This window comes from Gadus chalcogrammus, chromosome 20 (assembly GCF_026213295.1).
Source record: "Gadus chalcogrammus isolate NIFS_2021 chromosome 20, NIFS_Gcha_1.0, whole genome shotgun sequence".
Taxonomy (NCBI): Eukaryota; Metazoa; Chordata; class Actinopteri; order Gadiformes; family Gadidae; genus Gadus; species Gadus chalcogrammus.
The window spans coordinates 17050839-17065964 of NC_079431.1; the positions used below are offsets into that span (position 1 = coordinate 17050839).

Below are 15126 nucleotides of genomic sequence, written 5' to 3' on the forward strand. Positions count from 1 at the left end.
AGCCGGTTCCTTGTTTGGGGGTCTGTGCCGTAAAGCAATTCGTTACTTCGCGAGACCCGAGACTCCCGCGAGAGTGGGCGGCAGGTCGCCGGCAGAAACCTATTCCCTTTCTCCGCCAAGATGCGCAAGGGGGAGTCGAAACAACGAACAATCGAACAAAAATGTATAATAGAACCATCGCAATGACTCTTAGGGCCCTATTTTAACGGTCTGAAACGCAAGTGGGAAGCGCAAAGCGCAAGTAGTTTTGTGGGCGGTTCTATGGCGCTATCTCTATTTTACAGGCGGATAAATGAAGCTTGCGCCGCGGCGCAAGTGTCAAAAGGGTTGGTCTGAAGCAGCCTAATTACCCGTAGGTGTGGTTTGGGCGTAACGTGCAATGAACCAATCAGAGCGTTTTCTCGCATCCCCTTTAATAGCGATCGGCGCTTGTTCCATGGCGGATTGTTATTATCACAAGGTTATGAATGCATGGTAATAATTGTACAATGTAGCTAAATAATAGAGCGGAGATGTCATTAGTTTGCGTACCTCACTATATACGATGCAGCTCCTCTGACAGATGAGCTCTCCTCTCCCGTGCTGCTGCTGGGGCATTTGGACGTAATGGCATCGGCACATGCAGTTCAGCATCACGTCTCCTTAAGTCCTCTCTAATCTATCCTCATTAATGTCATCGACACATCCATGATTCATGGCAATGTTGTGTAAAACACAACATGCCACAAAGAATGCTGCGTCTTTTTGAGGACCATACTGTAAAGTACCACCTGACCTATCCAAACACCATTTTCAGTATTCCGAATGTACGTTCAATTACACTGCGTGTTTGTGTGTGTTTCCTGTTGAATACAATTTCGCGCACTGTTGCTGGCATAAGAAATGGGGTCATGAGCCATGTCTTCAACGGATAGCCATTGTCCCCTAACAGCCACCCATCCAAGGGAGGATTCCCCTCGAATATGGCAGGAATGGTCGAGTTTGCCAATATGAAAGAGTCATGGCTTGAGCCAGGGTAATTAGCAAAGACATGATTTATTCTACAATTAGCATCGGAAATGACTTGGATATTAATCGAATGAGTTCCCTACCGGTTTATGTATATGAGTGCGTTACTGATGGGGCACGTAGCTGCACATGGGTGCAGTCTATAGCACCAAGGACGCCAGGGATCCCATACTTGGTCCAAAACTCCTGCTTTGTTCTTTCCTGGCTGTCAGGTGTAACGGGTAATTTGATGTATTCCCCAGCATGTCGGACTAGACCTGACGTAACTGCATGTATAGCCGAACTTATTGCCGATTGTGAAATGCGTCCAATAGAGCTAAGGGGATGCTGGAACGACCCAGATGCATAGAAATGCAGTGCCGCTGTAACTTTCACTTTAACGGGGAGGGCATAGGGACAGCGTACATCAGTCCCCAGCTCATCTGCCAGGAGATGGCAGATATCTGTGACAGCCTGACGGGTCAGGCGTAGCTTACGCCTGCATTCCTCCTCACTCAGGGAGAGATAGGTGTGTCTGGGCCGGTAGACCCTCTCCCCCCGGCGTCTGATCCTCGGTCCCAAGACGTATTCCATTCCACTGTGCAATAGAAAAATTATGAGCAACCTCAACTTAACTGGTAAGTTGCAGAGTAAGGTTTAAATGGACTTACAGAAGGTGATTTCGCAGTCTTCAGAATTGTGGTTCCTGATTCTTGACGGACAACCCACTTTGACAGGTGTCCTTATATACATATGTCTCTTGCCACTATTGGTCAACCAGGTTAATTTGATCCGTCATTACGCCTGCTACAATTCGCGTGAATAATTTGGGTAAATGTGTACGCTAGATTTATGCCTATTTATTTTATCTTTATGGACACCACAATGATTTTCCTTGTGTGGTAATATTTTATTTTCCTTGTAATTATGTATGGTTTGCAAAATGGGAACTGCTGTCCGTGTAGATGAGAGAAGCAAAGTGTATGCGCGAGGTGCACAAGCAATCCGTATGCATCGCATGCGCATGTATGCATGCGCCCATAAAATAGCATCTGAACAACGCGCCACTGACTTTAAACCAGGTATTTCCTGGTCTGTGGCGCAGTTGTATTCAGAAACTGCAAAATATCGTTTGTGCCAGAACATGCCTCCTCCTTTCGCCGAACCGCCCCTTGGGGCGCAAGATCATTCCCTAATTTACCGGCGAGTGGCGGTGGTGGGAAAAGAACGCATGGCGCCAGTTGTAAACTAGCAACGACACATGCGCCAGTGACTAAGTCACTTGCGCCGGATGCAAGATAGGGCCCTTAGCCTGTTATATTAAGGTAAATCAAGCCAAATAAGTTGCATAGTTCCCCTTTCACTCGTGTCTGGTCTCTTTTCTGGTCCAACTTATTTTTTTTCCATTTTGTTCCACCGGGAGGCGCCTCTTGGGTCCCTTATCAGTCGATTGATCCATGATGAATGCAACAATTGCCTCTCAACTGGCTGTTTATATCTAGCCGGTGCCATGTTTGGGGGTGTGTCTGTGCCGTAAAGCATTTTCGAAACTACAATCTGACTACATTTTCGAGGCACGATTGGATACTTCCGCTGCGGTCACATCCGGATTGTGTCGGTCCGAACAGAGCAGTTGCATGTGCGCTTTTTCCTTGGAGAGGCGACATGGGGCAATGACACACCCACCAAACGACCCAGAAATGGTTGCAGAACCATCAGAATAACTCTCAACCTGCATAATTAATGTAATTTTGGCAAAAAAAGTTGCATAGTGTCCCTTTAAAGTGGCCTTTAAAGGGACACTGTGTACAAAATTACCCCCAACTAGTGGTACAATTGTATATTGCATTCAAACTAATAGTGCTCGCTTGTTCAAAAACTACGGTGGGCAGTATGTGCCAAGAAGCTGTGTCATGACATCCAATACTACCTCATCGAGTCATTCGAGTGATGATGAGGTTTGTTATTTCAAACAAATTTCAAACTGCAGTGAATAATTAGTGTAAGCTAATGATGCATGAGTAATTACTCCTCGAGCAAGATAGTGAATTATTTCAGTCATCATTCACGCTGGCTCAGAGTGAAAACGCGTTTGCATTTCCTGTACCACGTAGTGCTCTTTGTCCCTCTCGGCAGTTCATAGACCGGAAGAACATGGAAGCCTCCATGAAGCTTACCCGTCCTATGTAACTACATATTAATTATTCTTCACTCAGGAGGATAAGTGCGATTTTTGGCAGAGATAATTTTACAATAATGAGGACTTATTTATGAATTAATACGTTGATTTGAGGTAATAAATGACTTAAAATGTTACACAGTGTCCCTTTAAAGCAGAGGGGTGCAAGTCAGGGCCAGGTTAAACTAATACAGAATGGTGGACAAATGGTTAAAATCTGTTTATCTTCCCTTGATATGGAAACTACTAAATTGTAATATGGAAAATGGATGAATCTACACGACATAAACATCTGATCAACATTTTTTAACAGCTTATGTTAAGATGGTGAGAAGACTTGTGGATCAGTCTGTGTTCCACAATTACAGATTTAACTATGTACTTCAATCCAATAACTTCCTGAATCAACTGCTTTGCTAAAAACAAAAACAACTTTTTCTGAACATTTAAGAAAACGAAAAATAGTAAATAGTACGACTGAAATGTGCACTCTATAAATTTGTATCCCAGATACATTTTTTATAAACCAGACTGCTGAAATAGGAGGAGCATGAGTGCATTTGCTTGCCCAGCTCCTGTCTTGGTTGTGAAACCATTGTAACCTTCTGTCCTGGCTTTATTAAAGCATACTTTACCAATGTAATTTGTCAAAATCACATCCTTTTACTGATCGTCAGGCGTGCACAGGCTAAATGCTCATCCACAGAATCCATAAAAGGCATGGTTTGATTACCCAGACCGGTACTCTCCAGTAAGGACCAGGGTGAGGTAAATCTCTAATGACGCTGCACTCCTTTCTGCTGATGACACCATTATAAATTGCTGCAAGGGAGCTCATACATAATGATGGTGAGGAAAAATAAAAATGTATGACGCCAAATGGTAGCATAAAAGTAAGTGAAAGGTAAAAGGGTTAGGGTTATAGCACTTTTATATCATCACTGTAGCGTACTGAGAAGAATATTGACCTAAACTTTGAGAATAAATAGAAAGAAAAGACCAACAGCTAATGGAAGTCAAGTGTTTACAAGCCACACAGCTTGCAATACAAATACTAATTTGTGCTTGGATTTAAGCAGTGAGTCACTACAGCCTTACATCACTGACAACAAAAACCTCACCTTTCTTAATAGCAAAACAAAAGATTGTAACTTGAATTGAAATTTCCAAATATTTATTTTTATTCATTGAGAAAAATGACAAATAATGAAATCATCAAATAACTTGAGAGAAACATTTTAATAGAAAAATAAATATAGAGATGGAATGGCCTGGCCGCAGCACTCATTTAGTTCACCAGAGTTATAAGAGCAGCTTTTACCGAAATAGGTATGGTATAATTATCTGGAATCTCTGATATCTCCCCATCTTTAGAGGACTCATAAGGTCTCACATACACATATCTTCAAGTGCACATACTCGAACAGACTCAACCCTCCATTGTTTGGAAAAATGTAGTACTACTTCAATAACAAAGCATTATTTGCAGGTCCTTTTCCTTCTCCTTCACTGGCGTGGGCGGTCAGTGGGCGGTCAGTGTGTGACCAGTTGGTGGACTGAAGCGTTTGATTTGCTTAAGTGAAAGTAAATTTGACTTTATATTGGCTGTTTGACAAGCGTATCAACAAAAAAGATTCCTTTCTATCCATTCAATTATCTCAAACATATGCATGTGTGTAACAATGTCAATTGCTACACACAACTTAGGTGGCTGCTTGCCTGGCCCTTCCCGCCCAAGTACTTCCACTCAATTTCAATTTCCCTTCAGTACTAGGTCTGGGTCTGCGGTATGTTAGTAGGTTTTCTCCGTCTACATTTTCTGCGTCCAATCAGCGAACAGAGGGAGTGGCTGGGATCAATGACGTTAAAGTCAGCTCTCGTTGACAGACATCTTCACGCACGGTGATTGGTTTGTTTACAGCCTGCGCGCAACGTGATTCCCGGCCAAACATTAGCGATTGGTTTTGGCAGATCCAGAGTGGCACTGGGCAGATCCAATAGTTTCAGATCCATAATACACAAATGAAATTAAGTACGAGAGTCTGGTAGAACCAGGCTAGGTGGCTGCCACATCCACCTAGCTGACTGTTGCTGGGCTTATCCAGGCAAGGACGCAGGGTGTTGGTGGGGGGGTTGGAAAACCGGTTTATTGTAAAGGTTTGTAGACATGTTGACCTGGTGCTCAGTGTTGCAATGCAGGGGATCTCTCCCTGAGTATTTGGGCAGACGGCTGGTTTAGGCCCCGTTTACACGAGGACGCTTGCGGGTGAAAACGACAAAATATTTTATCGGAAGTGTCTTTCGTTTAGACGGTGACGGCGTTTTTGGGGCATGAAAACTCATAAATCTGAAACCACCCTCCAGGGTGGAAAAGTTGAATACGCTCCGCCGTAGCGTTTCCGTCGAAACTGCCAAGACGTAAAACACTGCTCAGATCTGCTCTTGTCGCGTACGCGTTTATGTCACATACATGTGCCAGTACAAGGAAATAAACAAACATGTCAAATTATTTCCACGAAATGTACAGGACATTTACAGATAGTATTACTGAACAGAGAAGGATCTTTTCGGTTTTTGCGGCACGGATAAGAGAAGGAAGATTCTACGCATGCGCTCAGACATGGCGGTGTTGTGTGATAGTCTATCACAGCACCACCTAGCAGCCTGGCATGCATACCCAATCGAATTCCACACACTTTTGCGTCACAGTATGCACGCAGATTTCCTCCCGAAAACGCTCGTCTGAACGCGGAAAAGAAAGTGAAGACGCAACGCCACTTTTGCGTCTTCTGTTCAGACCGTCATCGTGTAAACGTAGCCTTAACCGAATGCACATTGATTGCTCAATGTGCATCAGGTGTGCAGTCTCACCTAGCCCCAGATTCAAATCAGACTGACTCAGGTCAGGTGTGGCTTTTTATGCCAGCCATCAGCCACACACACTCCCACAATTTGTTATGTTTAATAAGAAATACGGTATTTCAAGTAGCATTGTATGATTTTCTGAATATCAATTGTGGCAGATGCCAGGGAGGAATGAGGGGATTGGTAGGTCTGGCAACCAGCTGGCTCCTCCCCCAGGCCATACATGGACTTCCTCCAGTTAACGAGGCAGGCCTGAAGGCCATTAAACTGGAGTGCTTGCAGTTAAAAGGGAGAGCAGGCTACCACAAGCCAGAGCTACGGCTAGCAAGATACAGAGAGGACTGGATCATAAAGGAGGTGGATGACCCTGTTCCCAACCTGGTTGTGTTTACTTAGTGAATAAACCACCCTAAATTGAACCTGCTTTGTGTGTTGTGTCGGTATTGTCTATTCAACCTGGTGGCGTGAATACCCCACACCCATAGGCCCGCTACACAATACAGAGATGTATGTTATATTGCTGATTTGACTTGCTGATTGAACTCCTCTTTGCAACATGTGCTTTCTCTGATTGGTGTTTTTATTTTTCTACCCAACTCCTAAATGCAGAAGTGTCCAGTATCTGGTTAGATGAAAAATGTATTATTCTTCAGGGACACTGCCCATTGTTCTTGAAAAAGTTTTTGCCTATGATGAGCCTTTGAAAGGCAAACATCTCTGCCCTTTTTAGAATGCATTTCTAGTGCTTTGTTGTGGGAATTGTTTTTGCTTTCATCAAATTCTGCGCTGGCACAATGCCAACCAGTTGTCTCTGAAAAAACGTGAATACAATAGAAATCGTAGTATTATCAAGGGGTCAATCTTTGGTCAATTTGCTGTATTAATATTTTTTAATCGTAAGATAAACCTCTTTTTCAGTTCAAAGAAAAAATAAATATTGCAATAACTAGCTAAGGAAAAAAATATAGAATTAAAAAATGCTGGCAGTATCCATCGATCACAAATAAGAAATAGCACACAGGGCCACACATTCCATTCTTGGCAAACGGAAAAGTGATTAAGGAAAGGTTTATCACAAATAAATCAAATCAAAAGCAGCAGAGCCCTTTTTATGTCTACAACAGAAATACACAGCTCAAGTCTGACACTTGCACACATGCTTTAGAGATGTCAACAAAATCACTGTAATCAACGGTTTGGCTCTTGATTTTTCTTCCAGGGGAGACACCCACAAGGTCTGTGTGCAGTCCCTCTGGTTGCATCTAATGCTGCACTTTCACAGTTGACCCGACACACCACGGTGCGTGCATCACACAGCAAGGGCTATATGTCAACAGTGTTGTCCAATGTTGCACCTTCTTGAAATTCAACCTACTTGGATGAAGGTTATCCCATGACAGTTGAGGCAGAATCCATCAATTTGAATGTTAAATTACAGAAATCGTAAAAGGGTTGACAAGCATTTATTTTTGTTTGAAACATGGTGATATGAATACAAGGGGTGACCTTGATTAATTGAGGATTCAATTTTTTTGATAGAAATACATTTAGTCTACATCGTCAAGTGGAAAGTAAATGTAAAGTGGAATCATGTATGGTGTCACAGTGGGACAGTCCATTTTGGGACGAGAGGCCCACCACTTTCCCACATGTTCAGTTCAAAATTTATTTCTTGGCTGTTTTTATTCCATAAGTTGTATTCAACACACGACACGACTGGTCTTGACAGCCTTTTTTTTCTCCCGGTATGCCCCAAGGCCAGTACACCTGCTAGGGCCTGATGCATTACCACCACCTACTTTACTGGAGTATGCAATATACGCTATACGCTGTCAATGCTGTTTTGATCCTGTTGCTTTGGTCTGAAACTCTGATATAACCACACCCATTCATTGAAAAATAACAGTGAATAAAAATAACTGGGTAATAAATGAGGCATTCAGAAATAAAAGTTTCCTGAAATAAATATAAATATTTAATTAGGAGATAAAAGTTCCCTGTAATACAAAAAAAAGTACTACTTTTGAAAACAATTTATTTACTATAATGACTAATTTTATACATTAAAATTTAATTTATTCATAACCTAATTTATTTAAGGATTTATTTCGTAGACATCTTTATTTTTTTTACAGAAAACTTTTGTATTATTCATGTTTTCCATAAATAGTATCCAATATTTAATTTTAAACTGAATTGAAGACGCTGACATAAAAGGACAAACTTGTCGTATTGTTCGGTAAGAGTGAGATTGAATTTGTGTGTAGAGGCAGTCTAGCCTTTAGTGGAGGCGTTGTGACTTGCCTTCAGCTTGCTGGAAGAAACCCTGATATACCAATTGAGTATTTTCAAGCGTTTAAACAACACAAAAGTCACAAAAATAGTCATTGTTGCATTAAAAAAGTTAAGATGGATGATCGGCGAGTGATCTGGCCAGATGAATCAGACACAACCATGCAACATCTTCAAGGGTATGTGCTTAAGTTCAGGACACACCTAGTAATATGTTTTATATGATAGTCATTGATATCTGTCTCGTTTGTCTCTCATAGGTGTGGAAACCATTGCCAGTCTCCACAAACTAGTTTGTGAATGTACTCTTTTCCAAAAGTTGCGTTCTTTTCATACCCAGCTCATAGGATACCCATCTGCACTGTGGGGTCTGTGGAGCTCCTTCTGGGGAAAGCTTCATGTGGTTGGCTGCGTCCGAGATAGGTTTAAAGTTGCATCTAGTTGCATCTATAAGGAGGGATTTTGATGAAATGCAATATAATACTCAAAATTATGTTGTAATTAGTTTATAATCCCATGCGTATAAGAATCCTTATGTTTGTCCCCCGATGAGCCCTTTATAACCACAAAGAGTCCGGGTCCTCTTCGACGGAGCCTGCCTAGTGGCCCCCGGCGTGTTATAACAGTAGCCCAGGCTGTCTAATGCGCTGCAAGAATATATTCTCAGCGCATTTCACTTACTAATGACTGACGGAAGGCTCTGCCATTTCAAACAAATTACTATCAAATAATAGATCTTCAATCCTATCTACAGCACCTTTTACGCTCTACATCTCTGAACGAGGGTTAGTTGAGTGACAGCAATTCAGGCCACTGAACAGTGCTAAGGTGTATAATTCCTAGAGTAGAGGCACTTGGGCGTCTGACTAGCAAACTCCTTGCATCCCCGCCCCCAAAGGTATGAGATTGATGCACAATGTAAGCCTACAGTGAAAACAACAGACTATGAAGGCTGTTCCGTGTTGAGTCAGCATCTTCTGACGTACTGCAGCTCTTAGCTAAATGGACCAGGTCAGTAGTCACTAATTATATCTCTTTTGTATATCTCCCAGACGGGAAGGGAGCGTTTTAGATTTCCCTGAGCAACACAAAAAAGAGAACACAATGACATTGAGGAAGTTAATTAACCACCACGCTAGGTTAAATGGAGGTTAACCAGACGTGAAGATGTCAGCCAATCTTTTGAGTAAAAGAAAATCCTTACAAGAGAACTGTGTGTGTGTGTGTGTGTGTGTGTGTGTGTGTGTGTGTGTGTGTGTGTGTGTGTGTGTGTGTGTGTGTGTGTGTGTGTGTGTGTGTGTGTGTGTGTGTGTGTGTGTGTGTGTGTGTGTGTGTTTTAAACGCAGGAGCACGGTCAGAAGATTTTCAAAAATACTGTTTGCAGAGGGCAAAGGTGTTGCTGTTTTATCGTACATAACTTTCCATTCACATGCATCGAATGATGCAACAAAATTATCCATTGAAAGACAAGATGAGAAATACACAGATACGTACAAAAATGTGTGCCTTTATGAGTGTATCTGTGTCGTTCTCAATTCGTAGTCAGGAGAAAGCACTGTGGTCAGCAGAGAGGCTTTTTTGTTTGACAGAACTTAAACTACAATCCTTTAAAGTCTTTTCAATTTTCGAGTTCTGATTCGATTCGCTTCATTTGTGCTTTAATCCCACCCGATCACACTGAGTAACGATTGGCAGTGAAACTGTATTTACAAAATTCATAAAAACAATATCAAAGGATGTTCAAAAATTGTGCACTCCCTACATGTTTAGCCATTTCATTTTCTATGTCTATTAACACCGACTCAAAACCTATAACAATGAAGCCTGCGTCACTCTTCCACTTTGTCCGTCATTGTCTCTCTATCATTCTTGTTTTGTCTCTCCGTCTCCTTTACACAAATACACACACTCTCACTCTCTATCTCTCCTACACACATGCACACACTCTCTCAGTCTTACAAACACTCACACATACTCTTTCACTCACACACACACTCCCTCTTTCTCCAAAATACACAAGCACCCACACCCACAGACAAACACATGCACTCTATCCCACTCTCCCCAGTCCGCCGGATGCTATAGCACGGTGCTGATGGTGTCCAGGTCCTTGCTGAGCTGGGTGCTGCTGGGCAGGGACTTGAGGTACTCCAGGTGGCGCCGCGCGTCCTCCTGGTTGTGCCGCACGTAGTAGATGACGTAGCCGATGACCATGGCGAACCAGCCGAACATGGTGACGAACATGGCCACGTCGGTGGTCTTGTGGTGGAAGTTGCACAGGTTCACCCCGGAGTCCAGCACCTGGATCACAGGCTTTCCGGCGTGCTCCTCCTGCACCGCCGTGGTGCACATGACCTCGTTGACCGTCTCGGGGTCCAGCCGCAGCTCCCGCAGAACCTCCTGCAGCGCACACTCGCAGTGCCAGGGGTTGTCCGACAGGCTGATCTTGGCCTGCAGGCGGGCGAAGGCCTCCCGGGGCACGTGGCTCAGCCGGTTGTGGGAGAGGTCCAGCGAGTCCAGGCTGTCGGCCACGCCCTGGAAGGCCCCGGCGTCCACCGTGTCGATGTTGTTGTTGGACAGGTCCAGCTCCTGCAGGTGGTGCAGGTCCTTGAAGGCCTGGCTGGGGATGGAGGTGATGTGGTTGGAGGACAGCAGGAGCACGGCCGTGTCGCGGGGCAGGTCCGGCGGGATGCGGTCCAGGTTGCGCGAGGTGCACTGCACGGCGGTCAGGCCGCTCTTCTCCACGCAGTGGCAGCTCTTGGGGCAGGCCCGTGCCGGCGTAGTGCCCAGGAATATTCCAGAGAACAGGAGGAGCCAAAGGAGGGGGGAGGCGGTTGAGACGGAAGGCCCCCCGCTTTCCCACATGTTCAGTTCAGAACGCTTCCTATTGGTCCGTACAGGGAACAGTCATGGTTCTACTTCCTGTTTGGGGGCCAGGTGTTTTTTTCTTTGTAAAATCCAGTTGTTTGTTTATGTGGGGTGGTGCTTTAATTAAGTGAATCCAATCAGGAGAACTTGGCAGAGTTTGCTCAGCCACAAATAGGCCTTGACCAGCATGTTCCAGGGAAGAGGTGTTTATGTCGAGATTCTGGAGAAGTCAGTGGTTAAAACCTCCGATCAGCTGTAGAGAGACGCCGTTTTGCCGCACTGAAAGATACAATGATCTCAATGTTAAAGTTGTTAGAAACAAGTTGAAAGAATGTCTATAGAAACAGTGCTTGAACTGGTCGATGGATATTTTTTGAGATTATATAATTATTATGTAAGTATATCAAAGAGTACAAAGAGTAAATATTATACCTCTTTGTTATATCGTAGCAGACTCTTATCTAAAGTGACTTACAGTGGTTTTAAAGGTCATAATGGAGCAGGTGTGGGGGGGTGCGGGGGGTAGAAATCTGGCTCAAAGATCTACAGGCTGAGAATATTGGGGATCAAATTCAACATTATCCTTCAATGACAAATTAATCTAATAAGAATCTGTTTGTCAGATTCTTTTTTTCATTTAATTAGGTTCCTTATCGGTGCAGATGGTAAGGTTGCATTAGTCTGCTACACTGATCTGTTATATATCCAACAGCCGAACAGGCTATATATTAACCAAAGCATGAACCTCAATGTATTTATTAATACTCTCCATACATTATTTGTTATTTGTTATAAGTTATTATCACAAAAAATGTGTTTAATTTAGAGGAGCTGTGTGGAAACCACAGAAAGAATCCATTGACTTTGTGAAGCATCATTCTGTTTAGTGGGGACTCCACTAAAGAGAGACATGTCTACAGAGCTACAGTGAAGTACTCTGTCACAGTCCAGAGGGCTGGGGATCTTGCTGTGTGCCACTGATCGAACAACCCAATGTCTTGCTGCTGTGTTTGAGGTCATCTACCCCGTGAAGCTGCATCAGCCATTTACAAGCAGTCTCTCTCTCGCTCTCTCTCCGCCACCCCCCCCCCCCCCCCCCCCCCCCCCCCCCGCGCTCCCTCTGTATCTCGCCCCTCCTCTCTCTTTGTCTCTCTCCCTCTGTATCCCCCATATCTCCTATGCCCCCTCCCCCCCCACCACACACACGCACACACACACGCACACACACACACACACACACACACACACACACACACACACACACACACACACACACACACACACACACACACACACACACACACACACACACACACACACACACACACACACTCTTTGTTGACACGCGTGTATTTTACTCAACCACCAACAACCCACGGACATTCCGAAAACCTATCTTTAACATGTAAGATAGGCATGCGAATGAAAATAGGGATCTACACTCTTCATATTGCTGTCTCACTGAGGTATCTGCACAATTTGACACGTTTCCGTAAGCCGTATTGTACACACCACATCCAGGATATGTGGCTTTAATGTCTCATTAGAACACACCTCAGGGAAAGGCTATAATGATGGAAGGTGAGCTCTTGAACAGGCTTTGCAGTCTACACGCTACTACAGCCACAGGGGTCATTGGTTGGATGAAAAAAAGTTGATCTAAACAATTATCTAACGCACACACTCACAGTGAGTGTGTGAGTCGATAGACACCTAATTAGATGTATTAACCATTATTATTATTATTATTATTATTATTATAATTATTGTTATTATAAGTAGTATTATTACTATTATAATGAGCAGACAGGCTGCTGTTGAAAATAAGAAACGGGTTAAGTGTATTTCTCCTTAAATCAACATTTGTAGATTGCATACCAGATGAGAAAAAGGTTACTTACTTGTGTTGTAAAAGTTAATTTCATGCCTCCTATCATGTAGCCTATTTAAGATAAATTGAATTCGTTCGTGCGCCAGTTCCCACGAATACACCACGTCCACAAAAACGGAAATGTTTTCCTTATTTCATGACAAAACTATGTCACAAACAATAGTTCTTCTTTAAAAAGTGGGTGATGAAAATACCCTCAAATTGTCCACGATAGAACCAAACAGTAGGTTTTCCCAAAATAATAATCCAGTAAAATGTATCCAATAATGCAATGGGAAATCGGTACGATTTACCTTCCAAATCTAGGTAAGTCGATGCAATATATCCTCGATTTGATATAAAAAGTGGTGTTCTGTCCACTTGTTGATCATAGCCTCCACTCCCAGGTACGGAGCTACTGCACAATGTGACCCAGCGCGCGTAGGGAGCTCCGGAGTGCGCACTTGGAGAGGCGCGCCACGAGGAGCTCGGCTGAGAGGGGAATTGGATTGATGGTCGATTGGGCGATCTTTCTCTCTGGCTCCTCCCAAATCACTTGTCTTCCCGTTTACACTTATAGATCACAGATGGACCCCCATATACAAGCGCAAATAAGCTCGTTCAATTAAAGTGTGTGTGAGAGAGAGAGAGAGAGAGAGAGAGAGAGAGAGAGAGAGAGAGAGAGAGAGAGAGAGAGAGAGAGAGAGAGAGAGAGAGAGAGAGAGAGAGAGAGAGAGAGAGAGAGAGAGAGAGAGAGAGAGAGAGAGAGAGAGAGAGAGAGAGAATTGGTTTGTTGGACTCCAATAGGCTAAGGGATTATCCCTATTGGTTTCCGCAGAATTAAAACAAACTCTTGTCCAGCAGATTAGAGAATAATTGGCCACCAATCGTTAGGATACATGGATCAGTCACATTACTATCCTGTGCCGTCTCCTTCAAACATACGTCTCTTATTCTTCATTAACTACGGCTTAGTTAATGAACAATAATATATTATAATAATAATATAATACTAACTTTACTATAATAATATAAGGTAGTATAATGTTATCCTACTTCATATTCATCACAATCGATTTCTTTTTTAATATTCTATGTTTTTCTAACTGACTGTATTTGCTTGTGGAGGGAGTAGGTTGAATAAACTACAATAAAGCCACCTGATTCCCCTGGCAAAAATTAAGAGATTTGAAGGAATAGCACATAATTCACGATCAAGGAATATGTCTCAAAAGACATACATGGCTTTTTCACTGATTGCATGTGGCTGGTAAAAAAAGCTTAAAATAGACTATAATACCCCAATAAATTGGAAGGTTATACAGACTATTGTATACATGTCTACATGATCATAAACATGTGAACTCTTGGTTGGCCCTTCTAAGACCAATTACAAGTTGTCAAAATGTTGGATGGGCCTGCCAACTCAAAGGGTTCCTAAACTCTGGCTGGAGGATAATCCCAATACAACAGGGTCTCAGTTCTCTTCATCAGACCACTGGGCTCAGACTCTCTTTTGCATGTCCAACCGATACCAAGCCCCATTCAAATTGGGAGGTACATTTTCAATTCATAATTTAGCAGATGGCTTTATCCAAAGTCAGTTCAAAAAAATTGCATGCGGTTTGGGATTAGTGCTGGTTTAAAGACCTTGTATGGAGGCTGAAAACAAGCAAGGCTATCATAAAAAATAGGCATAGCTGCAAAATATATCTGAGATAGTGTGTCCATATATATGTATATGTTGCCCAAACAGTGCATCGTTTGTAGTTATTCACTTCGTACCATGAAACGCTTCAGAAATAGTGCTTTTATTAAACGGCAGTTCTTGACATCGTCAGGAAGTCAGTTTGACCTCTAACTTGCATACACTGCGAGCAGGGTCATGACCCCAGCTCTCTTCTGCACAGATACACAATAGCTGGGGAACCTGGGAAATGGGATTACGACACCCATAGAGAAAGACGAAAGAGAGACAGACTCTGTCTTCATAGTGAGGCCACCGTGTCCCGAGATGTGCTAGAGGCAGCCATCGTGAACCTGTAAAGGGGATACTATTTACCAT

General features: G+C 43.1%; 1 protein-coding gene across 1 annotated transcript; it reads right to left on the reverse strand.

The window, feature by feature from the left end:
• Positions 1-10402: 10402 nt before the first annotated feature.
• On the reverse strand, positions 10403-13477 carry lrrc3 (leucine rich repeat containing 3). The gene is made up of 2 exons (XM_056580338.1): positions 13093-13477; positions 10403-11470 (listed from the first exon to the last, which is right to left on the reverse strand). Exon 2 carries the CDS (start codon positions 11186-11188, stop codon positions 10403-10405), a length of 786 nt encoding a protein of 261 aa, XP_056436313.1. The 5' UTR covers positions 11189-11470; positions 13093-13477.
• Positions 13478-15126: the final 1649 nt, after the last annotated feature.

Excerpts from the sequence above, each read along its gene's own strand:
- lrrc3 (XM_056580338.1), bottom strand. The coding sequence starts at position 11,188 with ATGTGGGAAAGCGGGGGGCCTTCCGTCTCAACCGCCTCCCCCCTCCTT.